Below are 26123 nucleotides of genomic sequence, written 5' to 3'. Positions count from 1 at the left end.
TGGATAAGTGTGGTTTGCTGTCCCTCACTGGAGGCCCAAAAGGTCCTGCCATTTGCACTCCAAGGGCCGTCCAAGTCATTGAGAAATGGGGATCTGGTGGTTTTGTTTTGTTTGAGGCAAAGTCTCACTCTGTTGCCCAGGCTGGAGTCCAATGGCACGATCCTGGCTTGCTGCAACCTCTGCTTCCCAGGTTCAAGCGATTCTTCTGTCTCAGCCTCCTGAGTAGCTGGGATTATAGGCGCTCGGCTAATTTTTTGTATTTTTAGTAGAGATGGGGTTTCACCATGTTGGCCAGGCTGATCTCGAACTCCTGACCTCAAGTGATTCACCTGCCTCGGCCTCCCAAAGTGCTGGGATTACAGGCGTGAGCCACCGTGCCTGGCCAAGAAATGGGGATCTGGTCTGTTAATAACCCAACCTAAAACTTCAAACCTCCTTCTCCCATTTCCAACACTGAAAATTCTGAGGGCCTCTGACAGAGGTGAAGGTGACAGGCACTGTTATCTGCAACATAACTGGCTCCTCTTGGTGATTCCAGTTTTCTTACGTTGAATTTTGGATAACTTTTTTTTTTTGTCTGCAGAGGGGAAAAAAAAAATAATAAGTGATTGTGGCCGGGTGCAGTGGCTCATGCCTGTAATCCCAGCACTTTGGGAGACCAAAGCAGGTGGATCATCTGAGGTCAAGAGTTCAAGACCAGCCTGACCAACATGGCAAAACCCAGTCTCTAACAATACAAAAATTAGCTGGACATGGTGGCACGCACCTGTAATTCCAGCTACTCAGGAAGGTGAGACAGGAGAATTGCTTGAACCCAGGAGGCAGAGGTGGCAGTGAGCCGAGATTATGCCACTGCACTCCAGCCTGGGTGACAGAGTGAGACTCCGTCTCAGAAAAATTAAAAAAAAAAAAAAAGTGAATGCAGTTACCCTTCTCTTCTGCTGAGCTTGGGTTTGAGCTAAGATGTAATGGAGGGAAAAGCTGATTCTGGCTGGGTGCGGTGGCTCATGCCTGTAATCCTAGCTCGTTGGGTGGCTGAAGTGGATTGCTTGTGCCCAGGGGTGAAACCCTGTCTCTTCAAAAAATTGTAAAAAGTTGGGTGTGATGGTACATACCTGTAGTCCCAGCTATTTAGAAGGCTGAAGTGGGAGGATTCCTCAAGCCTGGGAGTTTAAGGCTGCAATGCCACTATCTGGGTGACAGGAGTGACCCCCAGCTCTACCATCCTGGCCAACATGGTGAAACCCCGTCTCTACTAAAAATACAAGAATTAGCCAGGTGTGGCGCCGGGTGCCCGTAGTCCCAGCTACTCAGGAGGCTGAGGCAGGAGAATCACTTGAACCTGGGAGGTGGAGGTTGCAGTAAGCCAAGATCGTGCCACTGCACTCCAGCCTGGACGACACAAGCAAAAACTCCATCAAAAAAGAAAAACGAAAATTGAGGTTTGGCGCAGTGGCTCACTTCTGTAATCCCAGCACTTTGGGAGGCTGAGGCCAGCCAGATCACCTAAGGTCAGGAGTTCAAGACCAGCCTGACCAACATGGTGAAACCCTGTCTCTACTAAAAATACAAAAATAAGCCAGGTGTGGCGGGGGTGCCTTAGTCCCAGCTACTCAGGAGGCTGAGGCAGGAGAATCACTTGAACCCGGGAGGCGGAGGTTGCAGTGAGCTAAGATTGCACCACTGCACTCCAGTCTGGATGACAAGAGCAAAAACTCCATCAAAAAAAAAAAAAAAGAAAATTGAGGCTTGGCGTGGTGGCTCATCTCTGTAATCACAGCACTTTGGGAGGCCGAGGCCAGCCGGATCACCTTAGGTCAGGAGTTCGAGACCAGCCTGGCCAACATGGTAAAATCCGTGTCTACTAAAAATACAGAAATTAGCCAGGTGTGGTGGCGGGGGCTAATCCCAGCTACTCGGGAGGCTGAGGCAGGAGAATTGCTTGTGAACCCGGGAGGCAGAGGTTACAGTGAGCTGAGATCGCGCCACTGCACTCCAGTCTGGGCAAAAAGGGTGAGACTCTGTCTCAAAAAAATAATTAAAATAAAATAAATTTATTGCACAAGATGCGGGATTCAGGGAGGGTAGAATCAGACCCTTGGTGGCAAGAGTCCACAGGTGGCTTCCTGAATGCTTACGGAGCTAAAGCACCCAGCCATCTTGCTCACACCCTTTTCTGCAGGGTAGTTTTTCTTTGTTTGTTTGTTTGTTTTGAGATGGAGTCTTGCTCGGTTGCCCAGGCTGGAGTGCAGTGGTGTGATCTCGGCTCACTGCAGGCTCCGCCTCCCGGGTTCACGCCATTCTCCTGCCTCAGCCTCCCGGGTAGCTGGGACTACAGACGCCCGCCACCATGCCCGGCTAACTTTTTTTTTTAGTAGAGATGGGGTTTCACCGTGTTAGCCAGGATGGGGGTGCTTTTTTTTTTTCTTGAGACAATCTCTCGCTCTGTCGCTCAGGCTGGCAGTGGCACGATCTTGGTTCACTGCAACCTCCACCTCCTGAGTTCAAGTGATTCTCCTGCCTCAGCCCCCTGAGAAGCTGGGACTACAGTTGTGTGCCACCACACCCAGGTCTTTTTTTTTTTTTTTTTTTTGGGGGGGGGGAGACAGAGTCTCGCTCTGTTGCCCAGGCTGGAGTGCAGTGGCACAGTCTCAGCTCACTGCAAGCTCTGCCTCCCGGGTTCACGCCATTCTGCCTCACCCTCCTGAATAGGTGGGACTACAGACGCCCGCCACCACGCCCGGCTAATTTTTTTTTTTTTTTTTTTTTGAGATGGAGTCTTGCTCTGTCACCCAGGCTGGAGTGCAGTGGCAAAATCTCGGCTCACTGTAACCTCCGCCTCCTGGGTTCACACCATTCTCCTGCCTCAGTATCCCGAGTAGCTGGGACTATAGGCGCTCACCACTACGCCCGGCTAATTTTTTGTATTTTTTAGTAGACACGGATTTCACTGTGTTAACGAGGATGGTCTCGATCTCCTGACCTTGTAATCCGCCTGCCTCAGCCTCCCAAAGTGCTGGGATTACAGGCGTGAGCCACCGGGCCCAGCCTTTTTTTTGTGTGTGTGTATTTTTAGTAGAGATGGGATTTCACCGTGTTAGCCAGGATGGTCTTGATCTTCTGACCTCGTGATCCACCTGTCTCAGCCTCCCAAAGTGCTGGGATTACAGGCGTGAGCCACCGTGCCCAGGCGGTAATTTTTGTATTTTTAGTGGAGATGGGGTTTCGCCATGTTGGTCAGGCTGGTCTCGAACCCCTGACCTTGTGATCCACCCACCTCAGCCTCCCAAAGTGCTGGGATTACAGGCGTGAGCCACTGTGCCCGGCCCAGGGTGCTCTTTTGTGAAAGTGTTTTGACTCCTTTATGCCTCATGCCACCTCTGTGAAAGAAAGCTGTCTTCTGCCTGTGTCAGATAAGATCTGCAGTCGGCCTGAAAGCATAGAGCCAGACAGTAAAGTACAGTGCTTCCTCCAGAGTGAATGATTCCTGGGCTGAGGTAGATCCTTGGGGAGTGCGGCTCACACTTTCATTGCAGAACATGGCCTGAAATCTCCAAGTTATGACTAGCACTGAATGAGGGCCAGGTGTGCAAGGCTTGCAGAGTATGGGGTTAACAGCCCCCATTGTTTGCACACAACTCTAGGAGGCACCATCTAGACTATGTGAATGTTACCCCCGGAATCATGCAGTGGCAGTGTCCTGGGCAGCAGAGGAGCCCAAGTTTGACACAAGTGCCCAGCTTATTTATTTATTTATTTTGAGACGGAGTCTCACCATGTTGCCCAGGCTGGAGTTCAGTGGTGCAATCTCAGCTCACTGCAACCTCCACTTCCCAGGTTCAAGTGATTTCTGCCTCGGCCTCCCAAGTAGCTGGGACTACAGGTGTGTGCCTCCATGCCCAGCTTTTTTTTTTTTTTTTTTTTGAGATGGAGTTTCACTTTGTTGCCCAGGCTGGAGTGCGGTGGCGTGATCTCAGCTCACTGCAACCTCCACCTACCAGGTTCAAGCGATTCTCCAGTCTCACCCTCCCAAATAGGTGTGATTACAGGCACCCGCCACCAAGCCCAGCTAAGTTTTCTGCATTTTTAGTAGAGACTGTGTTTTACTACGTTGGCCAGGCTGGTGTCAAACTCCTGACCTCAGGTGATCCGCTCGCCTCAGCCTCCCAAAGTGTTGGGATTACAGGCATGAGCCACCGTGCCCGGGTCCTTGTATTTTTTTTGTAGATATGGGGCATCTCCCCTTTGTTGCCCAGGCTGATCTCCAACTCGGGCTCCCAAAGTGCTGGGATTATAGGCGTCAGCCACTGTGCCCGGTCAGGTGTGTAGCTGGGATTCTGGAAAGGTGTTTCAGCCTGTTGCCTGAAAGCATTTATGCTGCTGGAGCCCGTGGCTGCCTCTACCAGTCTCCAGGCATCACCATACCAAGAGGTTTATCTGGTGAAGAGGCCCAGCTCTAGTTTCTCAGCCAGGGCCCCACTTCTCCCTACATAGGTCAATTTGACGTTTTTGAAAAGACTGGGCTAGATGATGAGCTCCCCAGCCTGGCTCACCGAGGCTTAGTCCTGTCACCCAATAAAGGCTTTTTTGTTTGTTTGTTTGAGACGGAGTCTCCCTCTCTTACCAGGCTGGAGTGCAATGGAGCCATCTCGGCTCACTGCAACCTCCCCCTCCCAGGTTCAAGTGATTCTCCTGCCTCAGCCTCCCGAGTAGCTGGGACTACAGGTGCATCCCACCACACCCAGCTAATTTTTTTTTGTATTTGTAGTAGAGATGAGGTTTTACCATGTTAGCCAGGATGGTCTCAATCTCCTGACCTCATGATCCGCCCACCTCGGCCTCCCAAAATGCTGGGATTACAGGTGTGAGTGAGCCACTGTGCCCAGCCCAAGGCCTTTTTTTTTTTTTTGAGACAGGGTCTGGCTCTGCCACACAGGCTGGAGTGCAGTAGCGCAATCTCAGCTCACTTTAACCTCTGCCTCCTGGGCTCAAGCCATCCTCTCACCTCAGACTCCAGAGTAGCTAGTCATATGCAGCAGAGACTGAGGTTTTTTGTTTTTTTCAAAAAAAAAACCCTCGGTCTCTACGTGGGAAGAGAAATAACTACAGCCCTTGAACCTTCCCTTACTAATGATTCTTTTTTTTTTTTTTTTTGAGACGGAGTCTCGCGCTGTCACCCAGGCTGGAGTGCAGTGGCCGGATCTCAGCTCACTGCAAGCTCCGCCTCCCGGGTTCACGCCATTCTCCTGCCTCCGCCTCCCGAGTAGCTGGGACTACAGGCGTCTGCCACCTCGGCCGGCTAGTTTTTTGTATTTTTTAGTAGAGACGGGGTTTCACCGTGTTAACCAGGATGGTCTCGATCTCCTGACCTCGTGATCCGCCCGTCTCGGCCTCCCAAAGTGCTGGGATTACAGGCTTGAGCCACCGCGCCCGGCCACTAATGATTCTTGTACATAACAGCCTCTTCTCAGGGTTAGGCAAGACAGTAAAGCACTGTGTACTGACCAGTTCATTTAATCTTTACAGTAAATCTGGGAGGTGAGCTGGCTTTCACCAGTGAGGGTAATGGAGGACCTACGTCGCTCAGAAACTTGCCAAAAGCAAGCACAACGACCCACACCTATTGCCAAAATTAGAGGAAACTACAACTTCTAGGGACTACTGGAGTTAAAACAGAATCCAGGCCCTGCCCGAACCCGCAGAAGAATCATTTATCAGTCACTCCTCTGTGTTTCATCGGTGAAACGTAGATAATCACACGCACCCACAGAGGCCCATAAGAAAGGCCGATGAGAGACAGAAGAAAATCCAAGTGCCTTAAACATCTTGAAGGCCCCTTGTGCTCAACATCCAGTCCACTGGATGCGGCTGGGGTTCGGAGTTAAAAAGCATTCACTAAGCCCTTACTCTGGGACAAGAACATGCATTGCCTCATGAACTCTTCTCTAGAGCCCACAAAGCCAGTTATTGTGATAAAAAGTATTTCACTTGACAGTTCTTTTCAGTAAAATAATAATGCACGTAAAGTGCTCAGCAGTGTCAGTACCTATTATCATTAGACCAAGAAAGACCTGCCTAGGGCAGAGGCACTAGTCTGGTCTGGCTGACCAGGGACTCCAGCCTTATGAAACATACAGGCCAAACACCTCCCCCATTTCATCGCCAGAGGGCAGCGGCAGGGACCGTCTTCCACACAAAGCCCGATGCAGTTTCCCTGGCGTCCATCGGAGGGCGAGCCAGCAGGGCAGCTGGATCTTGGGGCCAGACCCAGGCAGCGGCCCTTCTCTGACTGGTCCTTTCTTTGCCTTCAGTTTGGTTGAGCCTCCCAGGGCCCTAACCAACCCAGGTAAGTCAGGCTGGAAGCAAATTAATAAATACAATTCCAGGTTTATTAAAAAGCAGGGCTCCCCTGCTGTGCCCTCCTGGCACTAAGGAAATAAATAACCAGAGGGGGCACAGCTAGGGGAAGGGGAAAAAAATCAGATCTCAAGACAGACTCTTTGTACTACCCTTTCTCCATCCCCAACTCCCACCCCCCTATGGCTCTTGGGACATAGCACCTGAGCAGGCACCTCAGTCCGGGTATTGTGTTACCGGCACCAAGGCAAGTCTGCCCTACCCAAGAAGGGAGACAGGCCCTAGGGTCACTTGTTTCCAGCCCTTGATGACCCCAAGACCTGTTCCCCACAGGGGCCAGGGCTGAAGCACCAATTGGAGGCACCTGAGGGTGGTGGTTGGGGGAGGCAGAATGGGGTAACAGAACCTAGGCAGCAGAAGCAGCTGACGGGGGTCCGGCCCCCTCTCCAAGTTCAGCCAGTGCCTGACTGAGGTCATGCCCCATCGTCCTTTCCCCTCAAACCCTGCCTGCACTCAGCTGAGGATTTTCCGGGGCAGTTCAACAGCAGCACGGATGAAGACTGCATCATCCCGCACATAGTTTCGCTTTCGAATGTCCTGGTGAGAGATGAACTTGGGATAACCAAAGCCCAGAGAACTCTCATCCAGGGAGCCCCGCCACGTGCCCGGCTTCTGGAAATTCTTCCAGTTTGGGTCGGGGTGGAAGGTCTCAGTGACGTGCTGTGGTTTAGCCAGCCCAGGGTCGCTCTGATCCAGCAGGGAGAAGGTGACACGGCGGGCAAAGGGCCACTCAAGGAGATTGTCAAAGGCACCAGGCAGCACACGAATGTACAGTGAGAGGTGTGTGCCCTCGCCACTGCCATTGCCATTGAGGAATGCAGACACCTGCAGCTTGTAACCATACTTATGTGTGTAGAAGGCAGGGCTGAAGCACTCAAGGTTGGGCTTGGCCTTGGCCTCCTGTAGCCGCCGTCCATAGCTGCCAATCTTCCAGATGAGCACGCCATCACTGCCCACTGATAGCTCCTCCAGCTCTCGCCGAAGCTCCTGCAGCTCCTGCCGTTGCCGGCTTACCAGGGCACACATCATGGCCAGATGTGGCTTCACACTCTCCTCCACATGCCGTGCCATTGCCAGCTTAGGGCACTGTTGACAAAGCCCCAGGCCATGGGGGAAGGGAGGAGAGTTATCAGTAGGGGAAGGTCCAGAGAAGAGAGGAGAGGAGAGTGGGTACAGGGTAGCAGGCACCCAGCTCTATGTGAGGAAGACAGAGGGTGTTAGGAAGAGGCTGGAGCTGGCCAGCAGAGGGAAGGACTGAGGGTTTCAGAGCAGCACAGCAGGGACCACCAAGGCCTAAGTGGCATCAGGAAGCTGAGCCTCTGTCTAGGGCTTCAAGAGCAAAAGGGGGCCAACAGGAGAAGGGGCGTCTCACCCTGTGCTTGCAGCCGGAGTCTTTGAATGGGCAGAGCACCAGGGCAGTGCTACAGCTGTCCTTCAGATGGCCTGGCAGGTCCTCCCGGGCCACAGTGCCCACACCACACTGGTTGGGGCAGGGAACAGGCAGCCTTGGGCACTGGTACTGGTGGCTCTGGGGCCACAGAGGCAGAGAGGCAGGAGTCAATATCCTGACTCCCTGTCACCTGCCCTGCAACCACAGCTCAGGAAGGGCCTCACCTGGATGGTGTCAAAGACGAACTCCTTGGTGCAGTAGGTGCAGGGCTGAGTGCGCTTGGGGCACTCAGAGGTGGCATGCTGGGCCAGCAGCCGCCGCATCATGCGGGCACCACACTTATTCTCACAGTAGACACTCTCTTGGGGGCACATACCCTCATGGCTCTGTGGAAATGTCAGAGGTGCTGAGTTAAGGGATGCCTAGGCCATCAGGTACCCCTCCTCCACATTCAGCCAGACCCCACCCACCTCATAGGCCTCCCCACTGAAGTCACAGCCACAAAACTCGCACTTGAGGCGCCGCTTGGGGCAGTCGTGCTGCAAGTGTGCAGGTAGATCACGGCGGCTCAGTTTCATAGGGCAGCGATTAGGGCAGGGAACGACGTTGAAGCTGCAGGTATTCAGGTGGCCCTGGTGGGAAGGGCTGCAATGAGTGCCTGCCAAGGGCGAGGTGGTGGCAGCCCCTCACATCAGAGCCTCACCTGTAGATGGCGTAGTGGCCCATTCCAGCGGCAGCCCTCCTCACTGTGGATGCAGCGGATAGGCAGGCCCAATACTTGTACTTCCAGCTCGGGGTCTGGGTAGATCTGGGGGTGAGGATAGGGGAACCGGCCAGGATCAGAGCTGACTGCAGTGCCCAGTTCCCACCTCCAGCCCCAACTGGGCTGGCTCTACCTTGGAGCCTGTAATAGCCTCTTTCGGGCTCTTTGCCCCTCGGAGTCCAGGAATGAAGGGTACAGCAGGCAGCGTCTGCTCTGATGCTGGGTCCTAACATGCCTGCACAGGACGCCTTTGAAGGGGCAGCCAATCAGCCTGCTCAATCCCAGGCTGTCCCTGGGGCTCTGCTTCCTTCTCCCTGGTGGCGGGATACTGGCCCTCAGCCACAGGTCTGGCTCGCCACCGGAAGGGGAGGGAGCACTTCTTGCGGGCACAGAGCAGCTCTGTGCACCCCTACAGGCTGGGCATTGTGCCTGTCCTCCAGGGCAAACACGGGCCTCGTTTGCAAACTGGCCTGGTGGGAGGGAACAGGCTACCTTTGTGGGGGCGCACCATCCCAAGGCTTTTGGTTGACACTGGCCCTGAGCCCACTGGCTGCCAGCAGCTCTGGCCTCCAAGGGCAACAGACTGTGCTTGGACTTCTTCCTGGCAGTGTGGACTCACCTTGGCATAGTCCAGAGGAAGCTGGTCCTCAGGGCACTTGAAGACGCCTTCACTGAAATGGGGGAGGGGCAGGGTCAAGGCTTCTCATTAGAGGAAAGGGAGGCCTGGCCCCACCCCCTCCACCAAGGCAGCCTCCCTTCCTCACCAGACCGGTTCCCAACCAGCCCAGGTGAGACAAAAGGGCAAGCAGAGGCCTGAGGGGTCTACTTCCCCAGGATCCCAGAAGACCCCAGCCCCTGTCCTGGGAAGGGGGATCTGGGCCTAGAGGAGGCACAGACAGCTGCCTCAGTCAGGACTTGGCCAACAGGTGGCAGCTGGCACCCCCTCCCCCAGGATGGCAGCTGGACTGGGGAAGGAACATGCTGCACAGTTACCCCCTCCCCCTAGGTTAGTTTTCACTGGCTGGGTTGAAAGCTGATTGGGAGGGGGAACAGGGATGGGCTGAGATTAAGTGCCAGGGCTGCCCAGTCCCCAGGAAGGTCCTCTGCCAAGAACCAGGGCAAAGGTCAGCTTACGGCCACCTTACCCTGCCTGCTCTGCTCCTTTGAGGGTGTGTCTCCCACAGAAAAGGGGAGGAAAGGCATGCTCCCTGGCACCTGTTTACACTCCCACCCGGCCCTTGCCACCTGCCTCTGAGAAGGGGTGGAACGCCCCCATTTTACAGATGAAACAAATAGACTTACAGGTGAAGCAGTACCTGGCTATGTGTGTCTGACTCCACAGCTCAGACAAGCTCTCCTACACCACACACACGAGGAAGAGAAGCTGGGGCAAGGGAAAATGTCCAGCAAGCAAAGCTATGACTCTGGGCACTGCTCAGTGGGCTTCTGAAGCCTCGTGACCGTCCCCTCCTGCTAGCTGCCTGCCTTGTCCTGCACCAAACCCCACCTGGCTGTCAGCACCCAAGGAGCCTGTTGGCTTCTGTCGACACGCCCTTGCTGACCCCAGCCAGGGCCAGTCACACATGCCTGGCATGGCTCAGGGAGAGCTAGGGCTCACCCAGCAGGACTCAGGGCCCTGGGGCAGGGCATTCCTGGCAGGTCTGAGTCAGGTAGGTGGAAGGCAGGCAGGGAGCAAGGCAGAACCACAGCCCACATAAGAGCCCAGTTCTAGAGGCACTCTCCAGGACCTGGGCAGTCCATGCCCCAACTGCCCCAAGGATTTCTAGCACCCACCTCCTCCCCTTGACCTCACTACCAATGGCCATACTTCAATGCCAAGGACAATACAAGAGCAGGCACTGAAGGGGTGTGTCTGCCCACAGGGCAACCAGCCTTCCTGGACCAACCTAACAGCTCAGGCAGGAGTGGGGAAAGAGGGGTGGGTCCAGGGGGAGGGGGTCCACTTGGCTGCTTCAGGAATGTGCTGACTTAGTGGTTTAGGAGAAAGGGAGGGGATGGAGGCAAGTCCCTAGGCTTCAGACAGAAGCTTAGCCGGCAGCTTGGGGCCCAGCCAGGGCTGTGGACAACCTCACTTGTGCTTGTACCGTGGCGGGTGAGGAGCACCTCTCTCCTCTTCAGAAGCCTCAGTAGCACAGCTCAGGCGCTGGGGGATGGGGAGAGAGGCAGGGCAGAGGCTGCTCCAGGCTGTGCAGTGGAGGCTCAGGCTCCGGGAAGAAGACAGGATGGGGGGAGGGGGTGTGGGAGTGGGAGAGGAAGAGGGGATTTCCGTGAGGGGCAGGGGCAGAGGGGGGCCAAGAAGGTGGTGGAAGGAATCGGGCCTGACAGCCCCCTCCCCCCGCTCCTTCCCCGAGGCAGTCAGGGTGGGTCTGCTGTGGAGGGCTGGGAGGGCTCAGCTGGCCTCATCTGGAACCCAGAGGGCCGGGGAAGAGCAGTGGCGGAGACAATGGGGCTGTGTCTGTAAGAGAGTAAATGTGTACACTGCCGGGGGGGAGGGGGCAGTCCTGCAGCTTGTACGGGAGCATATGTGAGGCCAGGAGCCGGCCCAGGCTGTGGGGAACAGAAAACAAAGGGCCTGCTGAGACTTCCGCCAGTAGGAGCTACGGAGGACCGAGCGAGGGAGGGAGGCACGGACGGAGGGAGCACCGGGGGCACGCGCCCCAGAGGTACTCTCCCTGCCGGGCCCTCGATCCCCTCGGCCCAGCAAACAGCCAGGCAGTGGCCGACCCGGCCTTCCCCTGCGCTCTGGGGCCATGACCTCCGAAGAGTCGGGGCTCCTTCACCCTGCCTCCCACACCCGGGCCTGAGTGGTCCCCTGCGTGGGCAGGAGAGATTCAAGACACCACAGGGCGCCCAGAAACTTGACGGATTCCCAAGAGCCAACGGCTAACCTGCGTCCTGAGGGGACAGTGGGAGTGCAGTAACGATACGAGTGCGTCCCCCTTCTTCACGAGTTATGGACCACCCGCCTTGCTCCAGCCCCCGGGAGAGAGAGGGGAGCTGCCTAGAGGGTCCTTCGGGGGAAGATTCAGTCCTTCCTCCATTGTGTGATCATAAGCAGCCCGGGGTTAAATCCTAGTTAAGCCTTTAAGTAACTGTGTGACCCTGGGCAAGTCGCAGTCTTTCTTTGAATCTCGTCTCATCATCTGTGAAATGGGAGAACAATAGCTACCGTTCCGTGAACGTTCGAAAAATCACAAGAGGTTAGATGGGTGAAATCTCCGGAGACTCAAAGTGCTGCGCGGGAGCGGGTTTTGTCCTCTTCCCCCAGGATTCAAAGTTCAAGGCTGAGGCCGCGCCGGATCTCAAGTGAGGGGGAAGGGCCTCTTCCCCTTCCCACCCCGCGGGAAGGCGCCGAGGTCTTCCGCCCCAGGCCAGGCAGGTGGGACCCGCCCGGACCCCTCGGATTCCTGCGGGAAGCCTCCCTCGGGGCGTGACGTCACCCCTCCCCGTGACGTCACGGGGCGCCCCTGAGGTCACAGGGTCGCAGCGCAGACAAAGGCCCGGCGTGCCCCGGGCCCGAGCCCCTCCCCAGGCGGCGCCCCCCGCCCCGCCCCCGCTGGCCCCTGCTCCCCGGCCCGCACCTGAGGAACTCCTGCAGGCAGGTGTCGCAGAAACGGTGGCCGCAGGTGGAAACCTGCACAGGCTCGCGCATGGGCTTCCCGCACAGTGGGCACAGCAGCCGTCGCTTGGGCTTCTCCAGGAACTTGTAGTCGAAACCAGGCATGGCGGGCGAGCGGCCGGCACGGGCGAGCGGGGCCAGGCACGCGGCGGCCCCACAGCCCGCGCCTCGCTGGAGCCGCGCTCCCGGCTCCGGGCGGCGCCGACTGGCGGTCGCTGCCAGGGCTCGGCTGTGAAGCCCGCCCGCCGGAAGAGGGGGCGGGGCCGCGGCCGCGCGGTCCTAATGCGCGCCCAGCGGCCCCGCCCACCCCCGAGTGCAGGCCTTTGGGTCTGGTCACCGCCAGTCTCGCCCACCCACCGGAGCATGGGCTTTTCTTTCCCCTGGGGGAGAGAGAGCGTGTATCCGCTTCTCGGGCCCTGGGGGAGTGCGGGTTGGAAAAGGGGACGGGCCGCGCTACAAAGGTTTTCTTTTCTAGAGGCAACAGCTCGGCCTCCGGAGCCGTGAGCCGCCCAGGAACCGGGGCCGCAGCTTCCAGGTGCTAGGCAGCCGAAGCCTGGCAACCAGCTCCGGGGAGCCCAGCTGGGGCGGGGAGGCTGGACTGGGCGCTGGGCCAGAGGAACTTCGACCCCAGCCGCCGGCTGTGCCCACATTCCTCCCTTGGCCGCAGCCCTGCCACCGAGGTCGCGCCCAGCCCAGTCCTGGGGTGCCTGGTCGCCACACCCACCCCTGAAGACACCACACTCCAGCAGGCAGCTGATATTTTTATTGGCTTTACTTCCTGTGCTCTGAGAAACCAGTCTGGTCCCACTAGCTACCCTTTCTCTCAAGTGTTTCTGGAGAAAGGCATGGGGTGACGGACTATCTGCAGCGCGGATCTTTTCTGCAGCAGACACGTAGTGGCTCCTGTCCTCGTGCTGGGGAAAAGAGGCAAGCAGACGTCGAGCAAATCCTGCCTTAGGATGAAAGTGTGGGGGAGATGGCAGCACTCCCGGGGACCGCCCTGCCCCAGGCTATGCAGAAGCTAGGCAGGCCTAATGGTCAGTCCAGGCAGGCCCTGGCTTGCCCTGCTCCAAAGCATGGAGACAGTCCCAGTGAGCACCAAAGACATTTTTTTTTTCTTTTTTTTTGAGAGGGAGTCTTGCTCTGTCATCCAGGCTGGAGTGCAGTGGTGCGATCTCGGCTCACTGCAACCTTCGCCTCCAGGGTTCAAGGGATTCTCCTGCCTTAGCCTCCAGAGTAGCTGGGATTACAGGCGCCCGCCACCATGCCTGGTTAATTTTTGTATTTTTAGTAGAGACAGGGTTCACCATGTTGGCCAGACTGGTCTCAAACTACTGACCTCAAGTGATCCGCCCACCTTGGCCTCCCAAAGTGCTGGAATTACAGGTGAGCCACCGCACCCAGCCTTATTTTCTTCTTCTTCTTTTTTTTTTTTTTGGTGGAGACAGCGGTCTCGCTATGGTCCCCAGGCTGGTCTACAACTCCTGGCCACAAGGGATCCTCCTGGCTTGACCTCCCAAAGCACTGGGTATGCAGGTGTGAGCCACTACCCCCAGCCCAGACTTATTTTCTAACTGGGCTGGGGGAAAGGGCACGGTCTGTGTGGAGCTACAGCTGCCTTCAGCCTTTTTTTGGTAAGGCTCTGCTTCCAAAGGCTAGGTCTGCCTTCTAACTGTAGCCAGGCTGGATCCTGGGGACACTGACTGAAGGGAGGAAGGGGTAGGAAAGGCAAAGAGGTGGTGGGAGAACAAAGTGGTTGAGGTTTCCATATCCAAGGCCAAAAGCAGAGCAGGGGTTTTGCCAGCCCGGATACCCCATGATGACCCAATCTAGGAGACAGCTGCAACAGTCATGCCTTGGGCACCTGCACTTTTCAGAACATTCAGAGGAGAAGCAGTATCAGGGTGGTCCAGAGGTGTATCCAGGTGCCTCAGGGGGGGACCGGCTCATCTGTGACTGCTGGAGGGTATCAAAGAGAAACCCTTGCAGCTTCTGAGGGCAGTGCCTCCAGAAATTCTCACCCACCTCCCACTCCTACTGGGCCCTGGATTCTGGACCCTGTTAGGCCAGAAAGAGAGGTTCAGCATCAACGGGACTCAGCAGTAGGAGAAAGAATGCATGTGAGCCCCCTGGGGAGCAGTGGAGGCAGCCCTTCCATGAGGCCCAAGAAGCACCCGCCTTGGCCACCCGGGGCAGGAAACTGAGCTTTTTAACCGCAGCTTCAGCTATTTTTATCTGAGGGCTAAAGATGCTTTTGGTGATGCGGGCATCTGTGAACACGGGGGGTGGGAGTGTGGGCAGGGGTCAGCTGGGTTGTGTGGTGAGGTGGGAAAAGTTAAAACTCACGGCGAACAGCCAGGAGGGTGTTTCCATGGCAACAGGACACGGAAGTCACCGTGTAAGGGTGTGTCTCATCCAACTGCACTGGCCGAGGGAGTCCGGCATCCTCATCCCTCCTTCCCAGTCGACCTCGGGCCCCTTTGCCCCAGGAGTACACTTCACCCTCTGCCAGGAAGAATCCCCAGGAGGGAAGTGGGAAGTGGGCACAGCCTGAGCAGAATCTCCCCTCCCACATGGCCAGGATGGCCCCTGGGAGGCTCCAGAGTCCAGTGGCCCTCAGCAGCAACCCTCAGCCCGCACTGCTCATGGCACTGCCTGCCCCCGCCATGCTCAGTCCTCACCTGCCCCAATAGCTACGGTGAAGGCATCCCCACAGGCTACCATTGCCATCTTGATGCCCTCAAGGCCTTGGACCTTACAGGGTGCCCGATTGCCTCGGCGAGCATTGGTGCCCAACTGCCCGTGCTGATTGCTGCCAAAAGTGTAGCAATCACCTGAGGCTATAGGGGAGAGGAAGGAAAGGGGTGCTTCAACAGGGTACCAAGGAGACCATGAGTCCCCCTCTGGCCTCCAGAGCCCAAGTCCTGCTCACCAGTCACAGCAGCTGAGTGAGCAGTGCCCAGGTCTACACTCAGCAGGGGCTCCTGGTCCAGGGGTGCAGAGCCTAGTAGTGTGAAGCTCAGGGCCTCCTCCATCTGCTGGTGAGGGACAGGCTCCTCCCCCAGGGAGAGGTGGTCCAGGCCCAACTTGTTGAACCTGAGGGCAGAGCCAGAAGCCAAATCCAACTGACACACAGTTTGGGCAGGAGCTGGTGCACTAGGAGACAGATCCCACCCTGGGTTGAACCAATAGCACCCTCAACCCCCTCAATTCTGGTCTTTGGTGAGAGGTAGGCAATGATGGATAGAGCACTCACAGCCAAGGAGAGCCGGAGGCAGGTTAGTCACCCTGATGACCTATTCACCTGTTGCTCCCACAGGCCAGGGCTTGGCCAGGCACAGTGAGGATCATGGAAGAGTCAATGCCACATACAACTCGCTGAGCTTCCTGTCCTGGGGGCATGGGCACCTGCTGGGGGCAGCTGTGGGACTCCCTGGTGCCTAGTCCCAGTCTGCCTACGAGAAGAAACCCAGAAGGAGTTAATTTGAGCTTTAGTGGGGGTGACGCCAGGATGAGGAGGGCCCACTGAGGGGAGGGAACAGCATGAGTTCTCTGTTCTCTCAGTCCCAAATGCCTTTTTTTTTTTTTTTTTTTTTTTGAGACGGAGTCTCGCTGTGTCGCCCAGGCTGGAGTGCAGTGGCGCGATCTCGGCTCACTGCAAGCTCCGCCTCCCAGGTTCACGCCATTCTCCCGCCTCAGCCTCCGAGTAGCTGGGACTACAGGCGCCCGCCACCACGCCCGGCTAGTTTTTTGTATTTTTAGTAGAGACGGGGTTTCACCATGTTAGCCAGGATGGTCTCGATCTCCTGACCTCGTGATCCACCCGCCTCGGCCTCCCAAAGTGCTGGGATTACAGGCTTGAGCCACCGCACCCGGCCCCCCAAATGCCTTTCCTAGGCCCCTCTGCTGGTTAAAATCCTCCTTTATTTATTTTTTATTTTTTGAGACCGAGTCTCACTCTGTCGCCAAGGCTGGAATGCAATGGTATGATCGTGGCTCACTGCAACCTCCACCTCCCGGGTTCAAGCGATTCTCCTGCCTCAGCCTCCTGAGTAGCTGGGATTACAGGCATGAGCCACCACGCCCAGCTAATTTTTTAATTTTTTTTTTTTTTTTTTTTTTTTTTTTTTTTGAGACGGAGTCTCGCTCTGTCGCCCAGGCTGGAGTGTAGTGGCCGGATCTCAGCTCACTGCAAGCTCCGCCTCCCGGGTTCGGGCCATTCTCCTGTCTCAGCCTCCTGAGTAGCTGGGACTACAGGCGCCCGCCACCTCGCCCAGCTAGTTTTTTGTATTTTTTAGTAGAGACGGGGTTTCACCGTGTTAGCCAGGATGGTCTCGATCTCCTGACCTAGTGATCCACCCATCTCGGCCTCCCAAAGTGCTGGGATTACAGGCTTGAGCCACCGCGCCCGGCCATTTTTTAATTTTTAGTAGAGACGGTTTCACCATGTTGGCCAGGCTGGTCTCAAACTCCTGACCTCGTGATCCACCTGCCTCAGCCTCCCAAAGTGCTGGGATTACATGTGTGAACCACCACGCCGACTCAAAATCCTCCTTCTTATAAAGCCCTGTTCAGATGCCATCTCTCTCCTCCAGTTGACATTATTGTTCACTGAGTTCCACACCTCTGCACCGGGGTGTAGCCCTGATGCTATCTGTTCTCGGGCATGCTGGCAATGTCATCTTTCTCCTACTAGACTGAGTCCTCCAGGAAGACAGGAACCCATCAGTGTCATCTCTAGTTTCAACGCCCAGCCTGATGCCTGACCCAAAGAGGACCTCAATAAAAACTGGTGGATGAGCCAGGTGTGGTGGCTCACGCCTGTAATCTCAGCACTTTGGGAGGCTGAGGCACGTGGATCATGAGGTCAGGAGTTCGAGAACAGCCTGGCCAAGATGGTGAAACCCTGTCTCTACAAAAATACAACAATTCGCTGGGTGCGGTGGTGGGTGCCTGTAATCCCAGCTACTTGTGAGGCTGAGGCAGAAGATTTGCCTAAACCTGGTGGTGGAGGTTGCAGTGAGCTGAGATCACGCTACTGCACTCTAGTCTGGGTAACAGAGCGAGACTCCGTCTCAAAATAAAAAAATAGGTGGTTGAATGAAATTTCCTTCATTACCTCAAACACCTGAAGGAAGCCACATCTCCATCTCATCTCAGCACCCAGCACAGCATGTGCACAGTTGGTGTAAAATAAAGGTTTGTTGAATGAATGAAGAGAATTTGAGAGAAAAGAGGGAGGAGAGAACGTGCTGTGGGGTGGAAGGTGGGTATGAAGGGGAGCAAGTCATGGCTGAGGATGCTGTGAGATGGGGCCTAGAGGCTGGAGCTTACCGCCGTCTCCACGGCCCCAAGCAAATAGTTCTCGCTCAGTGGACAGGGCCAGCACGTGAGAAGCCCCACAGGCCACCTGCACCATCTCATAGCCCAGCAAAGCCTCCACAATGGTGGGCTAGAGAGGAGAGGAAGCAAGGAGAAACTGGGCAAAGGGTCTGGGACTAGCCATCTGGCCTCAACACCCCCTGTAGGGACAAAGCTGGAGGATACACATTCTCAGGAGGTGGCTATGTCTTTAACTCCAGCTATACACACTGCCAGGTGGACAACCATTGGGGAAGCCTGGTTTTTCTGTACTTCCCCCGATGTAGGTGGCCCAGGGCAGGTGCATCTGGGAATCTAGAGGAACCTGTGGCTGCTGGGAACTCCCCTGCCCCCAATCTGGTGTCAGCTCTCAGATGTGGGCTCCCCGCCATCTCCCCACTTCCCCCTCTCCAAAGTACATGTGACACCCACCTGGCTGATGTCAGTGAGGCTGCCATGGCCTAGGCACCCATTGCTGCCGCTGCCAAACGTCATAATGATGCCTCGGTCTGGAGAGAAGGGCAGTGAGGAAGGAGAAGGGAGAGAAGTTAAATAGTCTTTCCAGATAGCCTGGTCCTCTAGTGGGTTGCAGCAGCAAAATAAAGTTGGGGACCAGGGCTGAAAGGACGGGATAGGAAGAGAAAAGGTTACGAATCTCTTCAAACGTATGTGACTTTGGACAAGTGACACCCTCTCTGAGCCTTAGCGTCCCCACTTGTCAAATGAGGATAATATAATGACTGCCTTGCCAGGCCCGTCCGTAGGGTAAAGGAGGTTGTGTAAGGAAATCTCCTCAATAGTTACTTGCCAGAAGCAATAACTCCATAACTAGTAGACAGAAGCATTCATTAAGTGCGTGGTTTGCAAGAGAAGAGAGAAGGTGCTCTGTGGGGCCTCAGAGCAGGTCCCACAAGGTAGGCCCGACAGCTCACCAGTCAGGCAGGCAGTGAAGAAGTCCCCACAGGCCACGTGCTTGATGGTCACGCCCGACTGGCCCTCCAGGAAACGCGAGATGAACTGGGGCTGTGGCTGCTCCACTGCCCCAGGGAGGAGGGTGCCTCCGCCTGCACCTAGGGGTGGGGCCTGCAGGGGCAGGTGGATGGGCAGCGCCTGAGCACCCTAACCCTGCTGTGGATCTATACCTCCACACGTCCAGGCCACCCACTGGCCTGCTCACCTCCCACAGGATGAGACGCCCAGAGCGCGTGACGCCGGCTTTCTGTGTGCGCCCAGCTGCTACCTGGATCACCTCTGTGTTGAGCATTGGCAGTCGCAGGGGAGTGCCCAGCCCACCACCCCAGGCATATACTGATGACAGGGGTGGTGGGATGGCCGGCCTCACAGGTCCCCGGGAGATACCTGCAGGTACAGCACATGGGGACTGTTAAACTGATGGGAATGGTGTGGCGTCCATGGGGACTGGCGGCCTCTTCCCACTTACCTCTGCAGCGGACACTGGTGGTCCTACTCCCTGTGCTGCTGGGGGCCACGGACTTCTCTGCCCTGTAGGACAGATGGGGGCCTAAGGACACAGACCCTCCTGACATTCCTACATGCAGGAAGGGAGGACTTGCCCCAGGTTTCCCTCTGCCCGACACCTCCTGTGCTCCCACTGGGTGCCCACACCCTGCCACCCAGGACCGCTCGCTCTCCCTGCACAGGCCTCCGCATGCGGACACTGCCCACGTCGGTGTGGAGGTTGAGGAGGGCACGGATGCAGAGGGGCTGTGCCATGATGTGGCTGAGTGGTGGCCGCTGGGCAGGCTCCAGGCTGAGTAGACTCAGGACCAGCTGGCGCAGCTCAGGGCTGTACCGGTCAGAGATGGGCGCAAAGGTGCCACTCATGATCTTCAGCACCAGTGCTGGCAGGTTCTGTGAAGGCACCAGGTTGGGAAGTTGGGGAAGTGAGGGCAGCACCCCCCAGCTCCAGCCCCTGGTCTCCTGGGATAATAACAGCTTTGCCCTCAAGAGACTTCAGTCTGATGAGGGGACTCCCAGACTGATAGGGGAGTCCAACCTGGCTTTCAGTGATCCCTAGTCTGATAGGGGAGCTGCAGCTATGTCCTCAGAAACCCCAGGATGCTGGGAAAACTCAAGTCTTGCTCTTGGAAGGGTCTCCTGGGAAAGCCACAGCCCTGCCCTCAGGAGCCCTCAGTCTAATGGGAGGCAAGATGTACTCTCAGAAATCCATAGTCTGAGGGACACCCATAGCCCTCCCCTAGGGTAATCTGATAAGGGAGAGACATGACTCAGCTAGAGGAGAAACCTGAGGTGGCTGGAGCTGAGGCCTGCTGGGGCAGGCAGTACATTTCCCAGTTGTCCCCTGGAGGGTGCGTATACTCACCGCAGCCTCAAAAGCCCTCTTGAGGCTGGCCAGCTCATAGAGGACACAGCCCAGGGCCCAGATGTCACTCTTCTGGTTGTAGGGCTTGCCCTCACACAGCTCAGGGGAGATATAGCATGGGGTACCCACCACCTGCAGGAGAGAAGCTGGGATCACAGCCCTGCAGGGAGGGAAGACCAGGGTCTCTGCACATAAGGCCATTTGGGGACAGCTTCTTCTCAAAGCAAGCCAAGGGGCTTCCTCCTGCAGGACCACCCAAACGAGCCAAAGGGCCAAGGGTGTTTTAGCAGGAGAGGAGGAGGCAGGGTTAGGTCCTGGCCCTCAAGACTTCTAGCACCCTGGAGGTCCCCTCCATGCCCAGGCACCGTGTAGGCCTTGCTCTTGCTGCTAAGGATCTTGGAGATGCCAAAATCACCGATCTTCACGACCATGCGGTGTTTGTCAAGAAGGATGTTCTGGGTCTTGAGGTCTCGGTGCAGGATGAAGTGGGTGTGCACATGATGCAGTGCAAGCAGGATCTGCACGAAGAAGTGCAGGATGGTCTCCTCCTCCAGCAGGGAATTGCAGCGCTTTTGGATGAACTCAGCCAGAGTGCCGCCTGTGGCCCAAAGGACTAATCAAGATCCAGGCTTTCTCACACCACGACAACCGTTCTCCTTTTTTTTTTTTTTTTGAGACGGAGTCTCGCTCTGTTACCCAGGCTGGAGTGCAGCGGTGCGATCTTGGCTCACTGCTGCAAGCTCCGCCTCCCAGGTTCAAGCCATTCTCCTGCCTCAGCCTCCCAAGTAGCTGGGACTACAGGCGCCCGCCACCAAGCCAGGCTAATTTTTTTTTTTTTTTTTGTATTTTTAGTAGAGATGGGGTTTCCCCGTGTTAGCCAGGATGGTCTCGATCTCCTGACCTCATGATCCACCTGCCTTGGCCTCCCAAAGTGTTGGGATTATAGGCGTGAGCCAACGGGCCTCCTTTTAGGTATGGAACAGGGCACTGGGAACAGAGAGGAGAAGGGGCTAGCCAGGGTCAGATAACTGGGACCGGAACTCTAACCCTTGGCCATGCTCATTCCAAGGAGGGAAGCCAGGTGATCTATGTCTGCCTGTCCCAGAGATAAGAGGCCCCTCCAGCCAGGTCACCATAAGGAGGCTGGCCCACCTGGTGCATATTCCATGGCAATCATGAGGGCTTTGTCTTCCAAGAAGTTCTCGTAGTACTCAATGACATTGGGGTGGTTGAGCAGCTTGAGGACCTGGCACTCATTCTGGGCTGCCTGCCGCTCTTCCTTGGTCATCTGTTCCACTGGAATCTGCTTGATGATCACCAGCTTCTGGTCAGCCTTTCGCAGGCATAGGTGCACAATCCTAGGGATATGGAGGACAGGGACAGGTTACCAGCTGAGCCTCCAGCCACATATCAGGCAGGGCAGTACAGCCTGGTGACTGATGTCTCTTAGAAGAGGGTTCTAGACTAAGAGGTCATCTAACCAAGTGCACAGAACACTGAGCTTGGGAACAGGGAGAACTGATGACAAGCTGTGTGGGATTTCAGTTTTACCACAGGCACTGTGAGGTAAAGTTAGTCTTGATCTCTAAGTTCCCACAGACTGCCTGGGTTCAAATCTGGGCACCTTCTCTTACTAGTTATCTGGTTTAATACACTATGTGACATCATTGTCTGGAAAATAAAATGGGCCTCCCAGGGTTGTTGAGAGGATGAGAAAGTGCATGTAAGGCACTGAGCACAGTGGCCAGCACAAAGAAAATGCTCAATGAATAGAAGCCATTCATATTATTTTATTTTAATTCTGTGGTCAGTCTCCATAAAAGCAGGAACTACAACACTCTTGTTCACCACAATGACCCCAGTGCATAGCCCAATATTTAGCAGACAATAGGTGGTCAATAAGTATTTGCTGAATGAGTGGACTATAAGCTGATCCAAGTCTCAAATTTTTACCTCAAGATCAGACTTCTCTGCTGAACCCCGGACTCAGATATTCACTTGAATGGCTCATAGTCATCCTAAATTTTAACAAATTCAAAATAAAATTATTGATTCCTGACTCCAAACATTTCCTTGCTCAGTCTCTTCCATCTCGGTAAATGATACCACCATCCTCCAGTTATTAAAATCAGAAACTGCTCAAATCAGAAACCTGAGGCAGAGCCACGTGGCTAAGGCCTGTAATCTCAGCACTTTGGGAGGCTAAGGCAGGTGGAGCACTTGAGTCCGGGCATTCAAGACCAGCCTGGGCAACATGGTGTATCCAGTCTCTCAAAAAAAAAAAAAAAAAAAAAAAAAAAATTAGCTGAGCATGGTGGCAAGCCTCTGTGGTCCCAGCTGCTCTGCAGGATGAGGTGGGAGGATCACCTGAGCCTGGGACGTTGAAGATACAGTTAGCCATGATCGCGCCACTGCACTCCAGACTGGGTGACCAAGTGAGACGGTCTCAAAACAAAACAACAAAAAAACAGACACTTGAAAATCACCCTGGCCGGGCGCGGTGGCTCAAGCCTGTAATCCCAGCACTTTGGGAGGCCGAGGCGGGCGGATCACAAGGTCAGGAGATCGAGACCACAGTGAAACCCCGTCTCTACTAAAAATACAAAAAATTAGCCGGGCGTGGTGGCGGGCGCCTGTAGTCCCAGCTACTCAGGAGGCTGAGGCAGGAGAATGGCGGGAACCCGGGAGGCGGAGCTTGCAGTGAGCCGAGATCGCCCCACTGCACTCCAGCCTGGGCAACAGCGTGAGACTCCGTCTCAAAAAAAAAAAAAAAAAAAAAAAAAAAAAAAAAAGAAAATCACCCTAGGCCGGGTGTGGTAGCTCACGCCTGTAATCCCAGCACTTTGGGAGGCCGAGGCAGATCACTTGCGGTCAGGAGTTTGAGACCAACCTGGCCAACATGGTGAAACCCATCTCTACCCAAAATACAAAAATTATCTGGGTGTGATGGTAGGCGCCTGTAATCCCAACTACTCAGGAGGCTGAGGCAGCAGAATGGCCTGAACCTGGGAGGCAGAGCTTGCTGTAAGCAGAGATTGCACCACTGCACTCTAGCCTGGGGGACAGAGCAAGACTCTGTCTCAAAAAAAAAAAAAAAAAAAAAAAAAAGAAAAGAAAAGAAAAAAGAAAATCACCCTAGAATCTTTCCTCCATCTCATACAAGCACATCAGAAAATCCCATTTCTACCTCCAAAATACTGTAAATCCATCAAATTCTCTGAACCCTCTCTATAGCCCTTGCCCTATAGTCATCATAATTTCTTTTTTTTTTTTTTGAGACGGAGTCTCGCTCTGTCGCCCAGGCTGGAGTGCAGTGACCGGATCTCAGCTCACTGCAAGCTCCGCATCCCGGGTTCATGCCATTCTCCTGCCTCAGCCTCCCGAGTAGCTGGGACTACAGGTGCCCGCCACCTCGCCCAGCTAGTTTTTTGTATTTTTTTTTTTGTAGTAGAAACAGGGTTTCACCGTGTTAGCCAGGATAGTCTCGATCTCCTGACCTCGTGATCTGCCCATCTCGGCCTCCCAAAGTGCTGGGATTACAGGCTTGAGCCACCGCGCCCGGCCTCATCATAATTTCTTCCCTAAAATACTGTACAACTCTCCAAAATGGTCCCTTTCATTCCTGTCACCCTCAAATCTAAATTCTACATGGCAACCAGAATGACATTTATTTTTTATTTATTTCTTTTTCTTTTTTTAATAGATATGGAATCTCACTGTGTTGGCCAGGTTGGTCTTGAACTTGTGGCCTCAAGACATCCTCCCGCCTCGGCCTCCCAAAATGCTGGGATTATAGGCATGAGCCACCATGCCCAGTCCCAGAATGTAATTTAAAAATCTTACCATCCTGGCTAACATGGTGAAACCCCCTCTCTACTAAAAATACAAAAAATTAGCCAGGCGTGGTGGCAGGCGCCTGTAGTCCCAGCTACTCGGGAGACTGAGGCAGTAGAATGGCGAGAACCTGGGAGGCGGAGCTTGCAGTGAGCCTAGATTGCGCCACTGCCCTCCAGCCTAGGTGACAGAGCAAGACTCCGTCTCAAAAACAAAAAAAAAACAAAAAAAAACCCTGAAAACTGGGGCCGGGCACGGTGGCTCACGCCTGTAATCCCAGCACTTTGGGAGGCTGAGGCGGGCAGATCACTAGGTCAGGAGATCGAGACCATCCTGGCTAACATAGTGAAACTCCGTCTCTACTAAAAACTACAAAAAAATTAGCCAGGCATGGTGGCAGGCGCCTGTAGTCACAGCTGCTCGGGAGGCTGGGCAGAAGAATGGCGTGAACCCAGGAGGCAGGGGTTGCAGTGAGCCGAGATGGTGCCATTGCACTCCAGCCTGGGCAACAGAGGGAGACTCTGTCTCAAAAAATAAATAAATAAATAAAAATAAAATAAAATAACAATAAATAAAAAATTAGCCAGGTATTGTGGCGTGTGACTGTAGTCCCAGCTACTCAGGAGGCTGAGGCAGAAGAATTGCTTGAACCTGGGCGGCGGAGGTTGCAGTGAACTGAGATCGTGCCACTGAACTCTAGCCTGAGCGACAGTGCAAGTCTCCGTCTCAAAAACAAAAACAAAACAAAACCCTTTGTGGCAAATGAACCCTTTTACCTCAGGTTATCAGGCCATAATCTAGTCCCCGCCCTCGACAATTACATTTCATACCATTCTCTATCTTGCCCACTACATTCCAACTATGCTAGTCTTTTTCTCAGTTTCTTCAATGCTCTGTTTTCCCATGTGAGAAATTTCACATATGCTATTTCCTTTGCCTGAAAAGCTCTCACTTCACCTTCAGACTACTGGTTCTCATTCCTCAAGTCTTGGCCTTAAATCTCACTTCTGGCCTGGCGCGGTGACTCACGCCTGTAATCCCAGCACTTTGGGAGGCTGGGGCGGACGGATCACCTGAGGTCAGGAATTTGAGACCAGCCTGGCCAACATGGCGTAACCCCGTCTCTACTAAAAATACAAAAAAAATTAGCTGGGCATGGTGGTGCGTGCCTGTAGTCCCAGCTACTCGGGAGGCTGAGGCAGGAGAATCGCTTGAACCGGGGGGCAGAGGTTGCAGTGAGCCGAGATCACGTCACTGCACTCCAGTCTGGCGACAGAGGGAGGGAGACTCTGTCTCAAAAAAAAAAAAAAAAAAAAAAAAAAAATTCAAAAAAATTTAGCCGGGCGTGGTGGCGCACGCCTGTAATCCTAGCTACTCTGGAGGCTGAGGCACAACGATTGCTTGAACCCGGGAGGTGGTGGTTGCAGTGTGCCGAGATCGCGACACTGAATTCCAGCCTGGGTGACAGAGGGAGACTCTGTCTCAAAAATCAATCAATCAATCAATCAATCAATCTTCCTTCTCAGAGAATTCTTCCTTGACCATCTCATATAAGTATTCTCCCTGGTAATGTACTCTAGCCTCACAACCTGCTAATAACCCTTCATAACTGCTATAACTTCTTAATTCATAATGTTTTGTTTATTGTATAACTTTCCCATAGTCAGTAAGTTCCAAGAGGGAAAAGACCACGCCTGTTCCGGTTCTAACTGCATACCCAGGGCCCAAAGCCTGACATACATAGCTGGCACTCAGTATTTGTAAAACCAATGAATAAAGCAGCTAACAGAACTCAGTGGGCGGGCCAATGGGCTTGTCAGGGGCGTGGCCCACGTAGAGGCGGAGTCTCCCCGCGGGATAGGGACCGGAAGCTTGGGCGGAGCTTCCCAGAGTAGCGTACACGCCTTGGGGCGGGTCTAGGCGGGCGGCGAGTTCGCGGGCAGAATTGGGGCTTATTTTCCCTATCCTTTAGCAGTTCCCTCCCCCAGAGCCCTGGCTCACCCGAAGGCACCTCTCCCCACCACTCGGATGCGCTCGTACTTCTCCATCTCATTTCTTAGCGTTTCACTTCCGTCTCCCCCGCGGCGCGTGCGCGGACCCAGCCACTCTGGGCCCCGCCCCTTCACGGCGAGCGGCTTGCAGGGCGGAGCCAGCGCGCTAGGTGTGGGTTTCGCCACGCGTCCGTATTTGTGGGCCTGCACCACACACCTGCCGCTGCGACACGCCGTCACCTTTCCCCTCACGACCCTGCCCCACGCAGTGTCCAAGGGATAGGGCAAGAAAATAGGGCGCGCCCCGCAATGGCGGGCACGGTACCCGCCCCTCCCAAGCATATACCCAGCCCTTGTAAAGCTTGCTAGACTAAAAGTATGTC

At 55.0% G+C, this 26123-nt stretch overlaps 2 protein-coding genes across 3 annotated transcripts; both read right to left on the bottom strand.

The window, feature by feature from the left end:
• Positions 1-6367: 6367 nt before the first annotated feature.
• Positions 6368-12438, bottom strand: TRAF4 (TNF receptor associated factor 4). 2 transcript variants are annotated; one of them, XM_050763211.1, is made up of 8 exons: positions 12173-12226; positions 9887-9927; positions 9190-9241; positions 8511-8615; positions 8278-8439; positions 8032-8193; positions 7790-7945; positions 6368-7503 (listed from the first exon to the last, which is right to left on the bottom strand). In XM_050763211.1, the coding sequence occupies exons 5-8, from the start codon at positions 8383-8385 to the stop codon at positions 6871-6873; spliced, it is 1059 nt and encodes a 352-aa protein (XP_050619168.1). In that variant the 5' UTR covers positions 8386-8439; positions 8511-8615; positions 9190-9241; positions 9887-9927; positions 12173-12226; the 3' UTR covers positions 6368-6870. The 2 variants fall into 2 exon arrangements, with proteins under 2 accessions (XP_050619168.1, XP_050619167.1); XM_050763210.1 differs by lacking the exon at positions 9887-9927 and having other exon boundaries at positions 12173-12438.
• A 520-nt stretch (positions 12439-12958) lies between these two features.
• Positions 12959-25832, bottom strand: NEK8 (NIMA related kinase 8). The gene is made up of 15 exons (XM_050763281.1): positions 25751-25832; positions 21068-21273; positions 20281-20513; positions 19916-20047; positions 19198-19443; positions 19013-19064; positions 18749-18930; positions 18504-18654; positions 18004-18080; positions 17545-17662; positions 15515-15665; positions 15143-15306; positions 14892-15050; positions 14557-14715; positions 12959-14169 (listed from the first exon to the last, which is right to left on the bottom strand). Exons 1-15 carry the CDS (start codon positions 25795-25797, stop codon positions 14141-14143), a joined length of 2106 nt encoding a protein of 701 aa, XP_050619238.1. The 5' UTR covers positions 25798-25832; the 3' UTR covers positions 12959-14140.
• Between the last annotated feature and the right edge of the window lie 291 nt (positions 25833-26123).

This window comes from Macaca thibetana, chromosome 16 (assembly GCF_024542745.1).
Source record: "Macaca thibetana thibetana isolate TM-01 chromosome 16, ASM2454274v1, whole genome shotgun sequence".
In the NCBI taxonomy this organism is placed as follows: Eukaryota; Metazoa; Chordata; class Mammalia; order Primates; family Cercopithecidae; genus Macaca; species Macaca thibetana.
This window is presented reverse-complemented; position numbering and strand designations above follow the sequence as displayed.